Source organism: Enhydra lutris, unplaced genomic scaffold, assembly GCF_002288905.1.
Source record: "Enhydra lutris kenyoni isolate GAN:26980312 unplaced genomic scaffold, ASM228890v2 scaffoldscaffold21, whole genome shotgun sequence".
NCBI lineage: Eukaryota > Metazoa > Chordata > Mammalia > Carnivora > Mustelidae > Enhydra > Enhydra lutris.
This window is the reverse complement of record NW_019154105.1, coordinates 22,940,929-22,963,800: the sequence shown is the minus strand read 5'-3', so window position 1 is coordinate 22,963,800 and position 22,872 is coordinate 22,940,929. Positions and strand designations below refer to the sequence as shown.

General features: G+C 46.4%; 1 protein-coding gene across 1 annotated transcript in view; it reads right to left on the bottom strand.

Moving 5' to 3' along the window:
• LOC111149243 (insulin like growth factor binding protein 7) overlaps positions 1-21,914 on the bottom strand; it is a 77,351-nt gene extending 55,437 nt beyond the window's left edge. Inside the window, exon 1 of the mRNA XM_022506200.1 lies at positions 21,404-21,914. Within this exon, the coding sequence (XP_022361908.1) occupies positions 21,404-21,878 (475 nt within the window). The 5' untranslated portion in view covers positions 21,879-21,914. The remainder of the gene's footprint in view (positions 1-21,403) is intronic.
• Between the last annotated feature and the right edge of the window lie 958 nt (positions 21,915-22,872).

Below are 22,872 nucleotides of genomic sequence, written 5' to 3'. Positions count from 1 at the left end.
GGCTCCCCGCTGAGCAGGGAGCCTGATGTGGGGCTCGATCCCAGGATCCTGGGATCATGACCTGAATTGAAGGCAGACATTTAACTGACTGAGCCACCCAGGTGCCCCTATGTGGAACTTAAATAAGCATGAAAACATAACAATTCATCATACCTAGACCTGCGGATGTTTGAAGTTTGATTTTCATAAACTGCATAAAGTATGCTTGTTTTCTAAGCATCTTCATAGCATGTATCTGCATACAAACAATAAAGACTTTCTTCCTATTTACCTTCAAAGTGTCCTTTTTTTTTTTTTTTTTTTTTTTAATTTATTTGACAGACAGATCACAAGTAGGCAGAGAGGCAGGCAGAGAGAGAGGAAGGGAAGCAGGCTCCCTGCTGAGCAGAAAGCCCGATGCGGGACTCGATCCCAGGACCCTGAGATCATGACCTGAGCCGAAGGCAGCGGCTTAACCCACTGAGCCACCCAGGCGCCCCAAAGTGTCCCTTTCTACATAATAAAAGCAAGCTAGGCAGGAGTCCTCAAATCTGCTAGCCACCCCTTCTGGAACGGAAACCATTAAGGAGTGAAATGTCCTTTCTTTCATAAAGGTCTCTGTGAAGATCTATGGCACCTTTTCTATAGACTCTCTTCCCACTGAATTTTGGGAATGACATATTTTGCTATAAATAAGCTTGTCTCATTTTTTTTCCAGACATGATCTATTTTGTCATCTGTTTTTCGAAAGTGGTTACTGCTGAGTGAAGTCTGATGAGGGGGTGGTCTGTGGACTCCAACAAAACACCAAACTTCCAGTCATCCTTTGCATTCGCCTTAACACCTGTTTCCGCAGAGAAACTGCTGTCCGGCTCTGACAGACATGGAAGGGCTGACTCTGCCCCAACCACCACCCTCCTTATTCTCAGTCTTTCCTGCTGCTAGGGTAGCCAACTGACCCATTTTTGGCCAATAAGATTAGGCAGACACTCGCTGAGAGGAGAGCTTCTGGGAAACTTTTGTCTCCCTCATAAAACGACACACAACCAGCATTGCTCTTTCTCCTGTTCCTGCTCACCACCCTGAATTAAGAGTCAATGGCTGGAGGCACAGCAGTCTTCTTGGAGCTATTAAACGTGAAGATGAAAGCCAACAGAAGGCAAAGGATGACAGAACAGAAAGACCCTGGGTCCTTGGGAGGAACTGCTACGCAGTTAAACCCACACTGGCAGTCGTCTACACCTGGACTCCTTGTTGTGCAAGCAAACGAACTGCGTGTTGGATGAGACCCTGTAGCCAGATTTTCTGTCATTTGCAGCTGAACACACTCCTTACTGAGACGCTAGCTGCTGCTCTCTTTCGGTGATCATTCTGGTCTCTTCCCCTTCCCCAAATCCAACCATCCCCTTATGTGTTGAAGGAACTGGTACAGATTAGCACCTTCTCATCAGGCACAGACTTATAGAAAAGTACTTACAAACCAAAAAGTAATGCAAACTACAAACTAAATTACATGACTGCTTCAGAAAACTGCTGAGAAATGTTCCTTCACCTCCTTGCCTAAAAACTTCTTGAGTCTTGAGATAAATGTCATACCTCATGAGAAACCTATTTCCTGCTTTCTTTGGCAGTGTTCAAAGTCAGGCCTTTCTGTTGTTATTATACACCCTGCTGGTTTCAAGGACTTCTGAGTGGGTCACATTCCCATTCCTTAGAGATCACACACACAGGCACACAGGCACACACGCACACGATAAATTTCCCAGGACTCAGTTTTATTCATATTGACTGAAAACTTAATTTGTTCTTCACAAAATTCTTCTGATTTTTTAAAAATTAAAACACTTGTGATTATTTGAGAGAGCAAGCGCATGTGAGCCCACGGAGGGGCGGGAGGAGGGACAGAGGGAGAGGGAGAGAAGCAGACTTCCTACTACAGAGCCCAAGGCAGGGCTTGATCTCACGACCTTGAGGATCATGACCTGAGCTGCAATCGAGAGTCAGACGCTCAACCACCTGAGCCGCCCAGGCGCCCCAAGTTCTTCTGCTTTTTAGTGACAATTTTTAGAAAGCACATGTGAAAGCAGTGATTTGTGATTACCTCTTCAAACTTATTTTGCATTTCCCTCAGAAATTTGAATGACACACCAGTTACTGAGCAAAACCGACCAGGCAGGCAGTGTGCACAACTGGGAGTTGGACCACTTGTAATTAACCAAGTTAATCACGGGCACGTGGGGAATCGTTTTATCCTGCTGTACTCGGCAATGCCACTGCCAAAACCTTGACTTTGAGTTATTTTAGCTTACTCAAAGAACAGTGTTAGATTTTTTCTGGATATTTTCCTTCCAAAAGACATGCATGGTTTAACCAAACAAAGCACAGCACAAGCACACGTCCTTCCGCACACAGGTGATAATCAGAGTCACCGGAGGGTGTGGACACGTGGCATTAAAACAGGGACCTGCCTCTGAGGAATGGAAACCAAGATCCACAGATCAGGAGCCAGAATGAAGCATCTCTTGTGTGTAACTGGTCCTGGGGCTCCATTTTAGCTTCCGGGGCTTTCAATGGGGGTACACATGTACGCCCATGTACACACCTGCCTACACAGAATCCTTGCTCCCGCGTCAAGCGATTCCCGTTAGTCAGGGCTCTGCTTGGGCACAAACACACCAAGCGTCGGCTGCCTCATTTATAACCTAAGGATAATACCCCACAGCGGTCCTGGGAAGATTAAGAAGGTGACATACATCTGTGTATGTGTAAAAATGCTTATAACTGTGCTATTCCCTGTTGATGGAGGCTATCGTTCCTATTCCTAACTCCTGGTCAAATACGGGAAAAACTCTGCTGGAAATATCACGTGCAGCTTTTCTGTTTTATAAATCTATCCTCAGCTCTCTGTAGTTACTGCTGTACTCACAGGAACAACCGCTGTACGGAGAGGACGACTGTCCCTTAACTGCTGGAGATGAAGGGTTTGAGGAAAAGGAAGCAAGGCTTGGCCAGTCTCTAAGGACGCGAGGAGAGCCGCAAGGACCTGTGCAGTAGAATGTTGTAAGCAGATTCTTTTCCAGCTGTAGTAAGCGGAAGAGGCCACAGGCTGTCCTTGAGAGCTGGAGTATAACAGTCCACCTCACAAGAGCGGATGAAAGAGGTGGCCAAACTCACTACTATGCACCAAACTCATATTTAATGAGATGTGGAGAATCGATAGTTGAACGAGATGCTGAGAATCAATAATGTGTTTGACTGTGGTCAAACAGTTAGAAGGGGTCTTATTTTTCTTCTGTGAAAAAACGTTAAAGACAAAGCCTTCCAAAGTTCGCAAAGTGTTGACCATTCAGATCGCATGGAGGTGGCTGCCATTACAACAGACATTTTCAAGCTACTCTAGCAGAGAGGCATAGGCTTTCAATGAATCCTAATCCAGTGAGGTACAAAAAGGCATATTCTCTCCAGCTCCCTATTATTTTGAAATGTATGACTGACCAAACCGGACTTTAACAACTGCAAGGCACTGCAGCAGACTCCTGATGGAGGAGTTCCAGCTGAGCCCGAACTATCTATCTCTTCCCAGTGCCTGGCAGGCCCGGGAGCAAACTGGATGATGGGCAGAGCTCCTGGGTGCTGGCCAGTCACTGCACATGTTATCAGAGGGGCTGGGTCACTCTCAGCGGTCTGCAGACACTGGAGAGGGACAATCACAGTATAATCCAAGTCTGAAGATAATTCAAAAGTAATTTCGACTACCCATTGGAATGCTTTGCTTTTGGCCTTTTGTTTTTTTGGAGAAAATATGTCTAATTGAGACTAGACTGCCTTTTTTTTTTTTTTTTTTTTTTTTTTTTTTAAGGTTCTGTTTATTTGAGAGCAAGCGAGCAAGCATGAGCTGCCGGCAGAGGGAGAGGGAGAAGCCAGATCCTCACTGAGCAGGGAACCTGATGCGGGTCTTGCTCCCAGGGCCCTGGGATCACGACCTGAGCAAAGGCAGACGCTTAACCTGTTTAGCCACTTGGCACCCCAAAAAGAAGCTAATTTTTATTTTATTTTATTTATTTATTTTTAAAGATTTTATTTATTTATTTGACAGACAGAGATCACAAGTAGGCAGAGAGAGAGAAGGAAGCAGGCTCCCCGCGGAGCAGAGAGCCCGATGCGGGACTCGATCCCAGGACCCTGGGATCATGACCCGAGCCGAAGGCAGAGGCTTTAACCCACTGAGCCACCCAGGTGCCCGAAGAAGCTAATTTTTTTTTTCTCTCTTTTTTTTTTTTATTTTTTATAAACATATATTTTTATCCCCAGGGGTACAGGTCTGTGAAACGCCCGGTTTACACACTTCATAGCACTCACCATAGCACATACCCTCCCCAGTGTCCATACCCCCCCTCTCCCAACCCCCCTCCCCCCATCAACCCTCAGTTTGTTTTGTGAGATTAAGAGTCACTTATGGTTTGTCTCCCTCGCAATCCCATCTTGTTTCATTTACTCTTCTCCTACCCCCTTAACCCCCCATGTTGCATCTCCTCTCCCTCATATCAGGGAGATCATATGATAGTTGTCTTTCTCCGATTGACTTATTTCGCTAAGCATGATACCCTCTAGTTCCATCCACGTCGTCGCAAATGGCAAGATTTCATTTCTTTTGATGGCTGCATAGTATTCCATTGTGTATATATACCACATCTTCTTTATCCATTCATCTGTTGATGGACATCTAGGTTCTTTCCATAGTTTGGCTATTGTAGATATTGCTGCTATAAACATTCGGGTGCACGTGCCCCTTCAGATCACTACGTTTGTATCTTTAGGGTAAATATTTTTTAAATGGAATCACCAGGGACGCCTGGGTGGCTCAGTCAGTTAAGCGTCTGCTTTCAGCTCAGGTCATGATCCCAGTATCTTGGGATTGAGTCTCACATTAATCTCCCTCTGCCTGCTGTTTCCCCTACTTGTGCTCTCTCTCACTCTCCCTCTATGACAAATAAAATCTTTAAAAAAATAAAGAATGGAATCACCAATATCAATATAAATTAAAAGTGTTTTTGAAATGTCCATACCTTTGAATCAGTAACTCCAATGCAAGGGTCTATTCTAAAAACCATAAAGAAGAAGAACTTTTTGTCCAAAGATGTGATTTTTAAGGTTATTTATGACAGAAGAAAACTGGAGTAAATTAGGATTCACTCAAATGATTATGTAGCATTATGAAATTTGTAAGAATGAAACACCTGGAGAATAGTTATTAATGAAAAAGATATAAAAAATGCGAATAACACTATTTAAATAATTCTATAATAAATGCCTAGAAAAACACTAGCATGAAATACAATAAAATATGGAATGGGTACAATAAAAAAATTAACAATGATGAACACTTAACAATTCAATGAATTCTACAAGTTTCCGTAACATTTGTTTTTCTTCAGTAATGAAAAAGATCTTAATTGAAAACAAAATTAAATGAGCTCACATTCCCAGAACACACATAAACTGCACACCAGCTGAAATGAATTAACAAGGATAAGTAAAGTCTAGACTTTAAAACCCACTGTAGTTTGTCCCAAAAGTTAAACATCTGACAATGGATCACTAACGTCAAAATAGTATCCTCGTGATCTCGGGAAGTCATTTGCGCCTATTCAATATCTTGCTTTTATACATTTGTCAGGGAACTGGGTAGAACAAAGTGAATTTACTACATTTTTTCCTTAGTGTTTACCAAGGTAAACACAATCTTTTTTTTTTAATATTTAAGAAATTCTTTTTTTTTTTTAAGATTTTATTTATTTGACAGACGGAGATCACAAGCAGGCAGAGAGGCAGGCATAGAGAGGAGGAAGCAGGCGCCTTGCTGAGTAGAGAGCCCGATGCGGGGCTGGATCCCAGGGCCTCGGGATCATGACCTGAGCTGAAGGCAGAGGCTTTAACCCACTGAGCTACCCAGGCGCCCCCAGATAAACACAATCTTTGAGGTTCTTTTGGATCAACAATCTATCCTTAGCTCAATTCTGGGCAAACAGAAATAAAATGCATTTGTCTCCACTCCAGAATGTCACTTGGGGCAAAGTAATAACTGGTCATCTGTATACTACACATCGAGCCACAGTTACATTATTTATAAGCTCATGAAGTCTGTAATTAAATTATAATGTAGTCATAGCCTACAAATGTGAACATACTTTTGTTCCCTTTTTTTCCTTTTAGTAGAAATTGCATTGAAAATATAGGCTTCTAATTATTAAAAATAAAGAGGTGAGGGGTGGGCTGTATGTATGTTCTTTGCTGCTACACATTTTTATTGATCTGACTCACAAGGGCCTCCTTCATGTTAGTCTAACTGCCTCTTCTCTGCCTTCCTATACTTTGCAAACCATCAGACCTCAGGTTTGCAGGCTCCTCAGAGAAGGGGCACGATCCTTCTCATCCCTGCAAATTTCCTTATTACGGCACCTAGCACAGCATTTACAAGAAGGTGCTTGACATGATTCCTAGGGAATCATTACGATTTTCTGCTTCTTTTTTTTTTTTTTTTTTAAGATTTTATTTATTTATTTGACAGACAGAGATCACAAGTAGGCAGAGAGGCAGTCAGAGAGAGAGGAAGGGAAGCAGGCTCCCTGCTGAGCAGAGAGCCCGATGCGGGACTCGATCCCAGGACCCTGAGATCATGACCTGAGCCGAAGGCAGCGGCTTAACCCACTGAGCCACCCAGGCGCCCACGATTTTCTGCTTCTAATGACAGTGATGACCCAGGCAACCTTGTCTCCTGAGAGAAGTGATGGGTGAACCTGGAGGAGCCCAGACAGAGCCTGATTGCTGAAGAGAGAGAGGAGAGGGCTCGTTTTGGGCAAGGTCAGGAGCGGTGCCTGCTAGCCGGGCTCTGTGTAGGGGAGGACCCGCACAGGAGACTCTAGCTGGTGGGAAGTCTGGAGAGAGAAAAGGGAGGGACCCTCCTGCTGTCTCTACAGAAATTCAGTAAAATCTATCCTTCTAACACCTGGGGAATGGGAACACTGCTTGCAGATGAGTGCAGGGGGAAAACAGAAGCTTGTCAAAGGGACAGGTGACATAGGGACAGGACACGTGTTTATTAAATTGGATTAAGAGTCCAATAATTGGGATCAGGAGGGAGACAAATCAAAAGAGACTCTTAATGTCACAAAACAAACTGAGGGGTTGGGGGGAGGGGTGTAGGGAGAAGGTGGTGGGGTTATGGACATTGGGGAGGGTATGTGCTATGGTGAGTGCTGTGAAGTGTGTAAATGTGGCAATTCACAGACCTGTACCTCTGGGGCTAATAATATATTATACGTTTATAAAAAAATAAAAAAAAATTTAAAAAAATGTACAGGTACCACAGACCTGTACCCCTGGGGCAAATAATGCATTATATGTTAATGAAAATAATTAAAAAAAAAAGGAGTCCAATAATTATCTACTAAGTACCTGCTCTGTGCCCTTAACTTCCAGCTTGGGGGCATACCAGGGAAACACAGCCCACAGTGGGCTCTGCCCTCATCAACCCTAATTAGTTCCCTAATGCTGGTCATGACCTGTGTCCAACAGTTGACCCCCGTTATTCACGGATTCTGTATTTGTGGAGTCATTCACTTACTAAAATTTGTAACCCCCCAAATCAAATGTTCTTGTACAGGGAGAATGGCAAAAAAAAAAAAAAAAATTTTTTTTAAATAAAATCGATTGAGGTCTCCCAGCCCAGGTCAAACACAGCCAACCTGCCTTGTTTCAGCTCTCCTACTGTAAACAAGAATCCCCTTCACAGTCGATTATTGACACTTTTTTTTTTTACTGTATTTTTCTTTTCCTGCTGGCGATTTCACTGTTTAAAATGGTCCCCAAGTGTAGTGCTGAAGTGCAAACACACACACAGGGACAGGGTGTGTTCGATCAGCTTCATCCAAGCAGGACTTACAGGCTGTTGGTTAGGAGTTCAATGGGAACAAATCAACAATATAAATTTAGTAAGTTGTCTTTAAGCAAAAACACACATGAAACACAGTTATGTACTAACTAGTCGGTTAACAAACACGTGATCAGGAACTCAACTGCGTTGCCCCTCAGAGCAATGGCTCAGTGATAACTCAGGGCTTGCAGTACCACAAATAAGGAGAATGAAGCGAATCTGTGCCTTCCTCTATTGCAGTTTAACTGAAGGAGAAAGATCACCAGAAGTCATCTTTATTAAGGGCCAAATGTGGGCCAAACATAGTGCTAAACATTTAAAATGCATTCATCATGTAACTCTCACAACCAGCCTGTGAGGGAGAGAGCAGCTTCATTTTATGGAGGAGAAAATGGATGCTCAGAGAGCTTATGTATATTTCCCAAGGTCACACAGCCAGTGGTAGAATACTGTGCCCTACTACTGCCCAGTAGATGACTGGGGGAGATGATAAAATTGGAACAGAGGTACCTGGGTGGCTCAGTCACTGGGCATCTGCCTTTGGCTCAGGTCATGATCCCAGGGTCCTGGGATGGAGCCCCACATCGGGCTCCCTGCTCAGCAGGGAGCCTGCTTCTCCCTCTCTAGCTCTTCTGTGCTTCTGTTTCCTCTCTTGCTGTCTCTATCATGAATAAATAAAATCTTAAAAAAAAAAAAACTGAACAGAACTGAGACAGACAGCAGTCTCAGTTGTTGTGATGGTAGAATAAGAGTTTAAGGGGCAATCTGAGAAGATGACAATTAGGACAATCTAGGCTGAGTGATGAAAGATCCTCCTCTAGGTTGGGGGACCTATAAGCTTGACAGACACCTCTCCCTGTTGGAGATCCGAGGGTGCGGGTGACACGAAGAGGGTGGGCATCCACCAGTATGAAGGCTCCCCTGCCCCACAGGGCACACCATAATCTACTCTTAATTATTCACTCATTTGCTCAATGTAATGGATCCCTACTATCCTATCCCAAGTAGAGACACCGGGGATTCAACGGTAAACAAAACCGATACAAAGCAGTGGGCTTGTGGAACTTAGGGTCTAGTGACAGGACTGAAAGACCGAGTTGTGTGGCTTTAGGGCAGTGTTTTTCCTCAAGTATTGTGGTATTCCAGCTTCCCTGAATACCAACAAATGCTGATGTAGAAAACAGTTCCATTCTGTCTGACTCCGATAACAGCACCGAAACTGCCAAGGAGATAAGCAGCAGCCAAACCACCCGGCTGCTTGCCCTGGGATGGGGTGCTTAGTTTTCTAGGGCTCCCTCTTTCCCACGGTGAACCAGATATCCTGAGAAGTCGTCCTGCTGCAAGACATTACCCGCTGGGTAAACAGAGCAAAAACGGGCCCATCATTATTATCCTAAGGAAACGATGTACCCCCAAGTCCGTTGAAGGCTTTCTGGGACAATGGTTCTGAACCTGGCCTGCACGTTAAATCATCCAGGAGCTTTTTAAAGTCCTGCTGCCCAGGTTATGAGAAAACCAATTACATCAGAATCCTGCAGGAGAATTCGGGCATCAGAATTTTATAGAACTCCCCAGGGGATTCTGATGTCCAGCCAAGGTCAAGAACCACTGCCTTAGAATGGGACAGAGCACACTGTGTGCAGGGAGAGTTGGTGGTTCCAGTGTCCTGTCAATTTCACTTAAACCCTCAGAAGCTGGTGGAGCTGAGAAGCTACCATTCCCTCCTTTCTTCTGCTCTCCACCCTATGCTGGGATGTTGATGGCACCACTTTTCAAGTAGATGCAAAGAACCAACCTAAGTGGGTACCTTCCTGAGTCTAATAGGGCTGTTTATAGTTAAATGTATTGATTTTTAAATGAGTTCCTGCTAAGCTGAGGCTCCTATGAAAGCTAAAGAGGAGATTCATGAATTGCATGCAAAGGGCTTTATTATTTACACCAATAAGTCTCTAGGAGTCAAGGATAATACCCAATATGTACCTAATAAATACTAATCGTAGTCTTTGCCAATCTCTGATTTGGGTTCATATTCTTCTTTGGAGCAATATCTTTATTTTTGTTTTTAAATGAACCAACCAACGAACCCCCAAAACATTTCCTATTATATGCAGGGAAGAAACAGACCAATAATTACTTAATTTGAGTGTCCTTTGGGTGCCTATGTGGCTCAGTTAAGCATCTGCCTTTGGCTGAGGTCATGATCTCAGAGTCCTGGGATGGAGCCCCACATCAGGCTCCCTGCTCAGTGGAAACCTGATTCTCCCTCTTTCGGCTCATGCTCTCTCGCTCTCTCTCTCTCTCTCTCTCTATCTCTAATAAATAAATAAATAAATAAATAATAAATGAAAACTTAAAAAAATAATGAGTGTCCTTTGAATCTAAAATGTCCCCTATACCTGAAAGGTGCTGTTAGAGAAGAAAGTGTGGGACAGGGAAGACAGAAATATTCCATGCTATAAAGCAAAGTGATCCCTCTGGACAGAATCCTGGGGCTTTCCCATGCAACTCTTTGCATCTGGCCGTGGGATCTCTCAGAGATGGAGGACTCCCTGTCCTGAAATCCTTGAAGAACAAGAACGAGATGGAAAGTTTTCAGGGACTTGTTTGTAAGAACATCACCCTGCCGTTTTGTTGGCACAGATTTAAACACAGGTTTCAGATCTAGCCTGAAGATACACAGGGCAGAATTACATCCGGATTGGTCTAAGTAAAACATCAAGTGGGGGCGGCTGGTGGCTCAGTCGGTTGAGCATCTGACTCTTGATTTGGGCTCAGGTCATGAACTTGGGGTTGTGAGATGGAACCCGGGTTCGGACCTGCACTGGATGGGAGGCCTGCTCAAGATTCTTTCTCTTCCCCCGCCTCCCCCAACCTCCCTGGCAAAGACATCAACATGTCACAGTCAAGGTACTTATAAACTAACTTGCATCAGGGTTTATAATCCTAAGAACAGTAAAAACTGAAATGAAACAGCATTTACTGAAACTTTCCTATGTGGCAGGTACCAGGGTTTTCATGTATTAGCTCACTTAACATCCCAACGACCCTAAATGGCAGACTTTACTATTATACCTGCTTTGCAAGCAAGAAAACTGAATCAAGGAGGTTAAGGTCACCCCAGTAGTTAAGTGGTAAAGGGGGATCTGACTCATGTGGTCTGACTCCAAAGTTCATACCCTTAGCCAATCTTTGCTGTATTTCCTCACTTGTATCGGTCAGATTTCGGCTGCTGGGTGACCCAGAAGTCCTAAGAACTGAAGACGATTGGTAGGGTCAGGCCTGGGGTCTGCCTTGGAGACCTAACGAGCCCATGGTCACCAGGAGGCTATGGCTGTCTCTCCTACCTCCTGGACTGGACCTGGGAGGGGCCACTGGGTTTGGGCTGATGCACGGAATAAACCAGGGTCCTAAAGCATCTAAAAAAAGCTTCACTTCAAAGAAGCCTCAAGAAAAGGACGACCATCTCCTGGATGACAGGGACCTTTCAGAGGTGGCAAGCCAACTTCTTGCTTATTCGTGCTCTGTGGCGGAGTGCCAGATATGGCTCAGGAGTCTAGGGATGGAACGGGGCGGGGGGTGCAGACTGAGCAGAGTTCACCATTTATAAAGTTGCTGGCCAAGCTCTGTGACTAACAAAGAGTTGGGGTTGCAGAGAGAAAACCAGATTTCTTTGTGCTCGGGCAGGAGAAAAGGGCAGCATGCAAGGACAGGCCAGGCAGAGTGAGTGAAAAGAAAGAGGCCTCCACGGAGGCAGCAATGAGGGAGGGGCTGCTCATGTTCCCACATCTCAACTCGGTCCCAACAGGCCTGCCCGGGCCCTGACAGTTATCTTCCAGTGATCCAAAGGCTTGGTGGTGCAGAAGGAGCCAGGCCGCGTCAGCAGCTCTGATCTGAGACCCGCCCGAGCAGAGAGGGGCCTCTGGTTCTGAGGCTCTGGCCAGTCAAAACCCGGGCAGCCTCTCGCTCTCCGCCGCAGCCGGCCCTCTCCAGCTGGGCTGCGCAGCTCTAACAAGCAGCCTCTCCGCACGAATCCCTTCCCCTCGCCGCCTCTAACGGAGAGCCGCTGCCACCTAAGCATTTCATTCTCGGTCACATGCTGCACAGCTTCCCGATGGGGGGGGGGGTCCTTCGGAAGCCAGGCCTGCAGGGTAACTGCTGCCGCTGCTACCGAAATTCACATTCAGGTTTCTGTTCCCAGAGCACAGACTTCTGAGAGCTCCCATGGAGAAGGAGCCGGCTTCGCATCCTGCAGGCGCAGGCTACCCAGACAAACTCCTAAAGCCTCGCTTCTGTGTGGTCTCTTTCAGAACCTTCTCAATGTTCCAGGAGATCTGTTTCTTGATAAAATTTTCTCCCTCGCTTGGGGTCAGGCCAGAAGAGAGCAGAACAGATGTTAGATCTAAAGCTTTCCCCATTCAACCACTTGACCGCTGGCCTGCTAATCCGCCGTGATGTAAAGGAAATGTCTTTGAGCCCCTCTCACTCGGGGGGAAAAGACAAGCCTCCAAAAAAGCTAGAGCCGTCCCTTCTTCAAGAAAAACAACATGAAGGGACAGGGTGATTGAAGTCAGCTGCATTTCTGCCTGTTAGAATATTAAAGTGCTCTCTCTTTTCCTCTCAGAAAGTCAAAATGGATTATGCTTGAGTTCTCAAACCCCGACAAGGATTTTCCTTCTTTTGCAAGTCATCACCTGACAAAAAATATGCTTCAATCCTGAAAGAGAGTAGCCCTACAATGAATCACAGCTAAGATATGGAGTAAATACTATTTTTTTTAAAGATTTTATTTATTTGACAGAGATCACAAGTAGGCAGAGAGGCAGGCAGAGAGAGAGGAGGAAGCAGGCTCCCCGCCAGGCAGAAAGCCTGATGTGGGGCTCGATCCCAGGACCCTGGCGAGCCGAAGGCAGAGGGTTTAACCCAGTGAGCCACCCAGGCGCCCCTGGAGTAAATATTATTATCCCAGCTGGGAAAACTGACGCCAGAGCGTGCGGGGGTGGGAGGTGGGGTGGGGGGGAGACAGGGCTCAGTCAGTGCTCAGAGCTAAAATTTCAGGTGAAAGACAACACTGGAGTGTGCTGACAGTTTTCTTAGTAATTTTTCTCCTTCTTCACCCTACTTGGAGCTACCAGAAAGCCTAGCAAATGATCAAACGCCACATGCAAACGTTATGCCCCAAGAGGTCCTCCTTGGGAAAATATTCAGGCCAGCTGCTCCCAGCACATTGTCCCTTCAAAAGCCCTTGGTTGCAACTGAGGAGACGTCCCCATCTGGCCCTGGAGGGACTGACAGTAGACAGAGCTCAGGTATCTGGCGGGGGGTGGGGGGGGGAGATACATTCATTTAAGAAATACCATCCTTCACTGAATGTAATATGACACTTACTATAAGGTGCATCCCATTACCCCAAAAAGCCAAATAAACTAAGACATTACCTTTGTTATCAAAATGAATTTCTATTTTATGCTCATAAAGCTCTTTTAGAACTATTTACACAGGAATGTATCATCTAACCCCCGTCAATCCATCAAAGAGAAAATATAAGCAAGATATATCCACTAGAGTATTCTTAAAACTTTTTCCACACTGAAGAGGTTTTTTTTTTTTTTAATTTTATTTTTAAGTAATCTCTACACCCAACATGGGGCTCGAATTTATAATCCAGAGATCAAGAGTTGCACACTCCACCAGCTGAGCCAGTCAGCGCCCCCTGACTCTTGTTTTAAACTGTTTATTTTGAAATAATTTTAGGTTAACAGAGGAGAAAGACTGTGCTGAGGGTCGAGGCTGTGGGTCAAGGCGCCACACTTTGAACAGCAAGCCTGGAGAATACCTAGATTTACACACCAGAAATGCCGTCTTCTGGCTCTGTGGATGGCTGACGGGCAGTTTCCCTGTTTGGAAACTGGGGTAAGTAACTCCCCTTACCTTCCAAGGCTTCCATGAGGAGCAAAGTGGCAAATATCCACCGTTAACCATAAATGACGCAAAAACATCAGTTATTCTCATTACCTACAGGGTACCATGTACAGTTCTTGACCAGTTAGAGTCAAGAGTGACTCTACACTGATTTGGTGCTACACACGGTACAGGGATGGCATACATCCTGTGAAGCAGGTAACTGTTCCTTCACTCATTAATCCTGAAGTTCTAAGGGTGTTGCTTTTTCATAGTCAACCCTACTCCGAATATGTGGGCTTGTCCTTGGCTCTCTCACTGTAAGTAAGTAACTTCCTACCTTATGAACGTGGCTCAGTTTTACTTTGCGGACCCAGAACTTCTCCACAACCTCAGCCTGCTTTGGAGACCAGCCCAGGCTACAGCCGGCTCCTCTGCTCCTCTCCTGGGGAATCCACCCACAGAGGCACCATTGGAGGTGGAAGGTGGGGCTCATTCTTGCCCCTCGGGTCCTAATCAGCCGCAAGCCCGCCCTCCTTTGTAGAACAGTAAAGTCAGTTCAACACATCAGCTTTTTCAAAGGCCCCAGATCATTTTGCCATTAACCCAATTGAGATAAAAGGGTTGAGCAATTTAACGCATCAATCTGAAGTAAAACAAAACAAATTCCTCCCTCCCCCCAATCAACCGAGGCTTTCTTCTCCTCACCTCTTCACTTTCCTTTGTAGGCTTTGTGGGGGTGGTGGGCTGGTGGGTCTTATTGACCTGAAACACCCACCCAGAGCAGTCTTGGGAAAGCTCTCCTTAGACATTTCTAGTCCCTCCCACCCACCTTCCTCAACAGTAAAGATCTCACGGGGAAATCTTTAGAACTGCCTAAAAGAAGCTGACATTCCTTTACACACTCATAAGTCTTCTCCCACCTCGAATCTTTCTAACAATGCCACTCCTGGATCTAAATTACAAAAAAAAAGGTTACACTCATATGCTCCCTGGTTTAAAAGTCTTTTTGACGACAATTCAGGGTTCCTTCTTAATCGTTGCTAAAAACAAGAGCCTTACAATTAAAAACACAGATGAGGTGAGATCATTTGTGGGGTAAATTGAGGTGAAGGAAGCACCATAATCTTATCCCCTCCGTGGGGAAGAATTTAGAATGCAGGAAGGCTGGCTGCCCTTGGGCTCCATCCAAGACAGTGTTGTCACTCAACTACCCAAAGAGGGCCTTATAAGGCAGCTTCTCGTAGAAGGCAAATCTGCAGTAAAGCCCGGAGGGCAGGCTCTAAGGGAAGGATGGAAATCCTATTTAGCGGTGTGAGCAGATGCTGGCTTAGCTCAATCATTCCATTGCATAGGTCTAGAGCATCGAAGATTTTGAAATTTTTAACAGCTTCTTCCGCATGCTTCCCCTCCTCACTTAGGTTCTCTCTCAGCTCTCCGGAAGAGAAACTTTCAGACAGAATTCTCTGGACTCCTACAGGAGCATGGGACGGTATTCCACGTTTTTGTTGTTGTTTTTTTTGTTTTTTGTTTTTTAAACCAGCAAGTTCTTCCTACTGTGTAATCTAAATGTGCATCATGGCTATGAATTCCAGGCCCTTTAATTCCATCTCCTGAGGAATTTTAGAACAGAAGGTCAGGCACCTTCCACTTAATAACTCATTCCTAACCATGAAGAAACATTAACTTGTTTCTTGGATGACTTTCTTTGAAAAGAATCTGAAGTCCTTTAGGATCCTTTTCCAAAGCTGATGATTATCTTGTCGAAAGTTTCTTCTGGCTTTCAAATCTCCCCTGAAATGTGGGGATTAAAATTGGGTAAAATAAGAATGAGCCAAGGTCCTGAAGTTTCTGTTCTCAAGAAGGGCAAATGAGGCGAGAAAAATTTTAAAAGCTGGGGTAGACTTTTTTGGGGTCTGACTTCTTCTGTGTCTGGTCTGAACGTGGATAGAGGAATGGGGATTGTGGGAGAGAAAGGAAGAGCCTCCTGAAATGAGAAAATGTCTGTAATTCGGGAGCAGGGCTGGTTAACCAGCAAGCCATGTGAGGGGTCATTTATAAGAAAAAAGTGCAGCACCATGGGCTCATCTCTCCCAAGTAACACAGAGCTTGCCCCGGTAGGTAGGTTAGGGACCCAGATTTGATAATGCTGCTAAGATCTGGGAAGCTTAAGGTGTGAACAAGTCTAGGCATCTCTCGCTGGGATTATTGTAACTGCTTCTTAATGGGAGTCTCTGACCCCATTTTGCCCCTTTCCAATCCATTCTAAGGGTGGCCAACACAGATTTTTAAAAAGTGTACATCAATCGTATCACTCACTAGGTCCCACCGCTCTTGTGATCACCCCTAAACCTTGATGCATCTAAACGTTTCCCTCCATCACTGGGCTCTGTCAAGTGTGTAGCCACCTCTGCTCTCTCGTTCTGCAAGGAAGCTCCATGGAACCACGTGCCAGTCCTTCCGCGGCTAATAATACCCATCACATCTCCCTTTTAAGTCCATTCCAACTCCCAGGCCAGCTCTGCTCTAGCCAATTCCTTCACATCCCTGTCTCAGGGCCTTATTCTACAAGGAAGTCATTCCCGGCTCTTTTCCTACAAATCCAGATGAAGGCTCCTTCTACCTCGGGTCCTGTGAGCCGTCTTATGATGTAACTGTGTTAGCTTAACAAAGTATTGCATGGACTTCCATTCTCCCCATCCCTGGAGATAAACCAGACATTTAATAATTTAATTTTTGAATCCCAGTTTCAACTTTCCATAGAGTTCTACAGTTCTGACGCCAGTCGTGACGTGTTTTTTCCATGCCACCAAGCAAGTCTTTGACACTCATTGGGTGTCCTACAATCCTTTTCTGACACTGTCTGCCCGGAGACAGTGTTAGCTCACACCGTTCAGTCCCACCAGACTACACCCACACCTTTCAGATGCCCATCACAAGTCGTTTGTCACCTGTGTTTCTGACTGGCCACAGATGGGAGGTTCCAACCACTCCCTCTGGTTCAATTAATTTGCTAGAGAGAGTGGCTCACAGAACTCAGAGAAACATTTTACTCACAAAATTACCAATTTATTATAAAAGGATACAACTCAGGAAGAGCCAGACAGAAGAACTGTGTAGGGCAAGGTATGGGGAAAGGGGTATGGCTGGAGCCTCCATGCCCTGTCTGGGAGCACTACTCTCCCAACATCTCCAATGTTGACCAACCCAGAAGCTCTCTGAACCAGTCCTTCTGGGTATTTGTGGAGTCTTCTCTATATAAGCATGATTTAAGGATTCGATGACAATCATCGGCCGTCTCCCTTCCCGGGAGGTAGGGAGATGGGCTTGAAAGTTCCCATGGAATCATCAAGTGGTTGGTTCCACAAGCAGGCAGCCTGCCCCTCCTCAGCCCCAAAGGCACTCATTAAGACAGCAAAAGATACTAGACCACCCTCCACACTTAGGAAATTCCAAATGCTTGGGGAGCTTCAGGGTAGAAACAGAGTAAGATCACGTATGTATTTATTATAAATCACAATATCACAAGTTCATACCTCATTGGTGGATAGTAATACAACAGGGACAGCTAAATGATAGGTTCATTTTTAGGTTGCTAACTAAATGAGCTTCTCAAAGAGCCAATGTTTAAAATCCATCAAATGAAATGAGTTTCTGAAAACAAAAATCTTTTTGCTGAAGCTTTTTCCATTTACACAACAGTTTCTGCAGCTCTGAACCTAATTCTTACCATAAAAGGGAAGGAGAAATGTTGGGATTTCGGGGGGAAACTGACCACCTAATGTTAGAGTTCAGGACAGCATTAGAAGGGAAGACGAGTCAAGGGTCAGATGTATTCCTTGGCCTAGACTTCAGGAAGGCAGAGCATACAAGGAGAAAAGAGACAGGCAGCAGGGTCCATAGCCTGCATTTCCAAATGGGAAGGCTCTTTCTTACATGGATTCCTTTGTTTAACCAATACGTAATTACCAAGTGTCCAACTAATCGCCAGCCACTGTGTTTATAAATAATTATAAGATGGAGTCCCTCTTTCAGGATGCTCCTGGTCTAGTGGGGAGGACAGACATTCCCAGAGCCCACTGGAGACAACGGGGAGTGCTCTGGGAACCCGCAGAGTTGGTTTTTCCCTCAGGAATTCCGGTCCTTTGGCCAAAATCGTCCCACGGATCCTCTGCGTGGCTTGGCCCAGCCTCACCTCACAGGGCTCCATCCCCAACCTCCATCCCATTTCCCTGTTGTACATTCTCAGGGCACACGCTGTTAAATGTGCTGTTTCTGTCTAAAGCTTTCAGTAAAAACCATGAGAGAGGGATCTTGTTTATTTTATTCAAGGCTGCTCGCCCTGAGACTAGAACACCTGACACACTCAAAATTCATTCAGCTTATGTTTAAAGCACCTACTAGTGCCAGGCATGGATGTAGGCACAGATCAGGAAGCGAAAATTCCCTTTCCTCACAGAGCTTACTTTCTAGTTCCATAGTGACAACGCATATCTATTGAGCACTTTCTGTGGATAATCGCCACAACCCTGAATGTCACTGGCGACTCTGAGACAGGTATGATGATAATCCTTTTATTACAGTTGGGGAAACCCAGTCCCAAGAGGTCAAGTGACTTGCCCCAGGGTAAGTGACAGGGTTAAGATGTGCACCCGGGAGTCCGGCTCTAGAGCTCAGTGTCTTACTACTCTGGTAGAACGCCTCTTGCTTATATATACACAGTATCTGTGCAATGAAAATGGCTGGATGCTTCCAGAGAACCAAAGGAGGACAAGGACATCATCATGGGGGTGCAGGGTAGGTGGAGCGCAGCTGGGTTGGGGCGGGGAGGGTAAGTTGCTTCATGGAGAAAGGGACAGGGGCTGATCCTCGAAGGCCTGGAATTCAAAGGGTGGGAAATAGTGAGGGTGTGACTGCGAACAGCAAGCTCCAACATTCTGTGCTTGGGCCATAAGGGGCTTGGGGAGAAGAGGCCAAAATAATACTATTATGGTCAAGAGCCTTGTATGCCCTGCTAGGTAGTTTGAACTTGGGTCCCAAAAGTACTAAACACAGAGACCCGAAGTGGCTGCAACGCAATCACCAAGAAGCTCGGATTTAAAGCACCACGAACACACCACGAACAAAAGGCGTCAACCAAGAATCGGAATAAAGGAGCGCCCTGTTCTCTTCCAACGGAGTGATTTCGTTGTAGACCTCGGCACCTCCAGAACTTTTTATCAAACTGAATCGTCAAATCCCCTCCTCCACTTGCTCATGACATCAGGGACCTCAATCAGATCTAGTGGTTCTAAATTCATGACGGCAGTTCCAAGGTTTGAGATGCTTAGCTCATTACCATTTGGACATATTTCAAGATGACAGCTTTGCCTCTCATCACAGGCAAAGAAAACAAGCAGACCAAGATCTTTCCCCAGACTGTAGGTACGTGGTGATCTCAGAAAAGAAGGGGACAATTGGGAGGGTCTCCAGGGCTCCAAGGAAAGCACTCAAGGAAGTGAGATTGCAACTTGTAGGGATAGTTTCTTACTCATCAAGACCAGATCTGTTTGTGCATCCGTGGCTGGAGAACACTTGTGTCAGCACATTGCTGACATGTACTAGATGCTCAATAAATGCCGGTAAACGAGATGAACAGCAACGCCCCCTTCCTCTCAGCACTCGAGGAAGCCTAACTCAAGTTTCTTCTCGGGGTAGAAATGGCTGGAGGAACCTAGAAAATGCATTTCCTAGTCTTCGCAGAGCCTTAGTACTAAATGGCACAGAAAGAAACAGCGCTGTCAGGTTTGCCTGTCACTATCAACACATCTCCACGTCAGGAGAAATATTATCAGGAGATCTGGTTTTGGCCCCATTCATCTCTGTTGTAGAAAAGTACACTGGTAGACCTCACAGTCTTTTCTGCTTTCTCTGGCGTAATAATAAATGGTCCCAGGCACCAGACCCATATCTCTAAATTTAGTTTGGGAAGAAAAGGCTAATTTATGTCAAAGTTGCCAGTTTTCGATGCTATTTCCCTTCACATTTTCCCAGAAAAAAAGAAAAACCAGGTCCATATCTTCACGGGGTTTGCAGTCTGAAAAGATGCTGAGAAACTGGGTGTACCCGGCAATCAGGTGATAGGACTCTTCTATACGACTATCCAGTCTCAAGATTTTATAATCCCACTGTGTGTTTAGAGATGCACATAGTAGGAGAGAAAAAGGGATAAAACCAGCCAGAATCGGCAACAATGCTTAAAACAATCACCCAGCAAACCTTCCGCTCTGATAAGCAAGTACCAGTCATTTGGAAAGACTATGGGGAAAAATTCCCCTTGGAAGGTTTATAAGAAAAATCGCAGTATTTGGAATGAATTTTTAAACTGCACACATTTCTCTTTTCAGGAAATGACTGATAAATTAGATCCAAAAGAAAAAATGACTGTGTTTCTGTTGGAAAAGTCTATGAATTATTTTGGGTTGTGATTTTCTAAGCTTAAGGTGACAGTAATCTAAGGAGTCAACAGTAAGTTAACACGACTTAAGGCTTTCAGTAGTGAACTCTGAAATTAGTGACATACGACCTAGCAGAGTATGGACTTCTGGGAAAAGCTCTAAAAAAAGAATTATTTGGAAAGTGTGGGGAAAAGTCTGGGCTGTGCTTAAGGAAGCAACTGCTTCTGTCATTTTAAGAGAGCTGCCTCCTTCCCTTTTTCTACATTGGCTGGGGCCAGGAGAGGGACTGCCAAGGTTGGATCTCTAGCTTTCCCTTGAAATTACTGCCTACGGAAAATGTTATTTCAGACAGAGTTAAAATCTCTGAGGTTTCTTTCCCCTTACAAGTCCAGACACTTATTTATTTTCCTCTTTCATTTATGGCAAGTTTGGACCTGTCTGGAATTAAACGATCTAACATAACCTCAAAGGCATTCCTGCTGAACAGGGCATCCTGGGGACGAGTTACACAAAAATGGGACAAGAAAGAAAACAATATGGTCATAAGGTTCATAATATAAACTACATAAAAACATTCTTCCAAGAGTTTGTACTTCTTGCCCACAAATAATTAGCTAGATTACTGTTTGAGAATCTTTAATTTCCAGTAAGTGAATTACTCTAATATTAAGAACCATAAAAATCCAATTTTCAAAATTCTTACAGCCTAACCAATTAAACGCAGGATAAATAACTTCTTTGAAAGTCCTTACTTTGCACTTCATCGTCAAACTCTTTCCCCCTCTCTGACTTCACTTCTACCTATCCACCCAAGTCAAGAAAGGACGAGGAAGAGGACATCCCTGGCTTTCCGAAAGAGTAGGGGCAGCTTTTGCGAATCGACTTGCCATCTGAATGTATATACACTCGCCAGTCCTCACTTCTGGGCGCACGCAACAAGCTATCAAAATAAAACCAGAGAAAGAGAGAGAGAGAGAAGAGGGGGCGTCGTCCTTGCTTCCCGGAGGGAAGCTCCTCCCCTCGCCTCCGTCTCCCCCCGGGATGCCCACTGGAGTCGTCGCGGGGTACCGCGACGGCGGACGCCCTGTCGGGTCTGATCCGCCAGGGGGCGCGCGGCCGCCAGGGCGGGGTCGGAAGGGAAAGCGCTCGTGCCCACCTTGCTCGCAGGTGCCCTTGCTGACCTGGGTGACGGCCTTCTCCCCTCGGCTCTCGGCCCTCAGGCTGGCGGCGCGCAGCTGGCACCCGCTGGGGTAGGTGACGCCGTCGCTGCCGCACACCGGGTAGCGGCTCTTGCACACGCACACGCCGCTCACCTCCGGGCCGCCGGCTGCTGCCCCGGCTTTACCCTTCCGCCTCTTGCGGCTCTTCACGCACTCCATGCCCGGCGCGCAGTGCCCCCTGCCGGCGCCGCCGCCCCCGCACGGCTCGCCCTCGCCGCGGGCGCACACCGGGCAGCAGCCGCACGCGTCGCGGGTCTCGCCCAGCGGACAGCCCCGCGGGGGCAGGGGCGGGCAGGCGGCCGGCTCGCAGGGGCCGCAGGCGTCCGAAGAGGAGGAAGAGGAGAGGGGCAGGAGCAGGAGCAGCAGGCCGGCGGCGCCGACGAGCAGGACGCTCAGCGGCGGCCGCTCCATGGCTAGGTGCGGAGGCGGCAGGAGCGCGAGTAAGTCTGGTCCCTCAGCCCCGCGCTTTAAACCCGGCGCCCCGCCCGCCGGGCCTTGGGAACCACACCCCGGGGCGGTGAGAGCTCGGCCGCCCCGCCCGCGCCGCGCCTCCCGGGACCGCCCGGCTCCAGCGCGCCCCTGCCGGCGGGACGGGCTTGCGCGCGGGCCCGGGGCGCTCGACCTCGCGTCCGCTTCGCTCGCCTTCTGCCTCCCAGCGCGCCGCACCCGCGCTCAGCCCCGCGCCCTGCTCCCCAGACCCTCGGGGTCGCCCGCGGGGACGGCGCCTGTCCCAGCCCCGATGTGTATACTTCTTGACGACAACAACGACTTCGTGACGACCCTGTGTTTTTAATCGATTAAATTCTCCTTGGGCCTGGACACCTGACTACTGATGACTCTTTTACGAACAAATCGTGTTTAAGACGCCACGGGGGGATTTGTGTCCCCGTCGGCCACAGACCGGGTGTGGTCTCGGGTGCCGGGCTGAGGACAAACCATTGCCAACCACTCCTCTTGTTTGGAACTTCATAATTGACCCTTCCCCCTGTGCTCACTTATGCCGAGTCAAGTTCAAGTGTGAGTTCTGGAATTCATGAGTGAGCTGCTTCATCGCCTTGGGTTCATTCTAAATTGTGGTGGATCTCCATCACACCTCTCCAGAGAGCAGGGCACCGCTGGGTGTGCCGCTGAGGCACCTGAAGCAATTTCTCCTGTAATCCCATGAGGTGTTTGATACAAACGACTGACATGTCCTCCTCCATCTCCCTGTAAAGTGCTCTGCAGACTTACCCTTGAAGGCTCTTTTTCTGAGGGTATGCGCTTAGAAATCCCTCCTATCCAGACCTTTAAATTCTGTCCCTTTTTATTGAACATACAACACTGCAACGTGTGTCATTCTACATGTCTTTTAGTTCTTTAGAGTTCTTTTTTCTTAGTATAAATCTGAGGATTTATGGGATTGCTA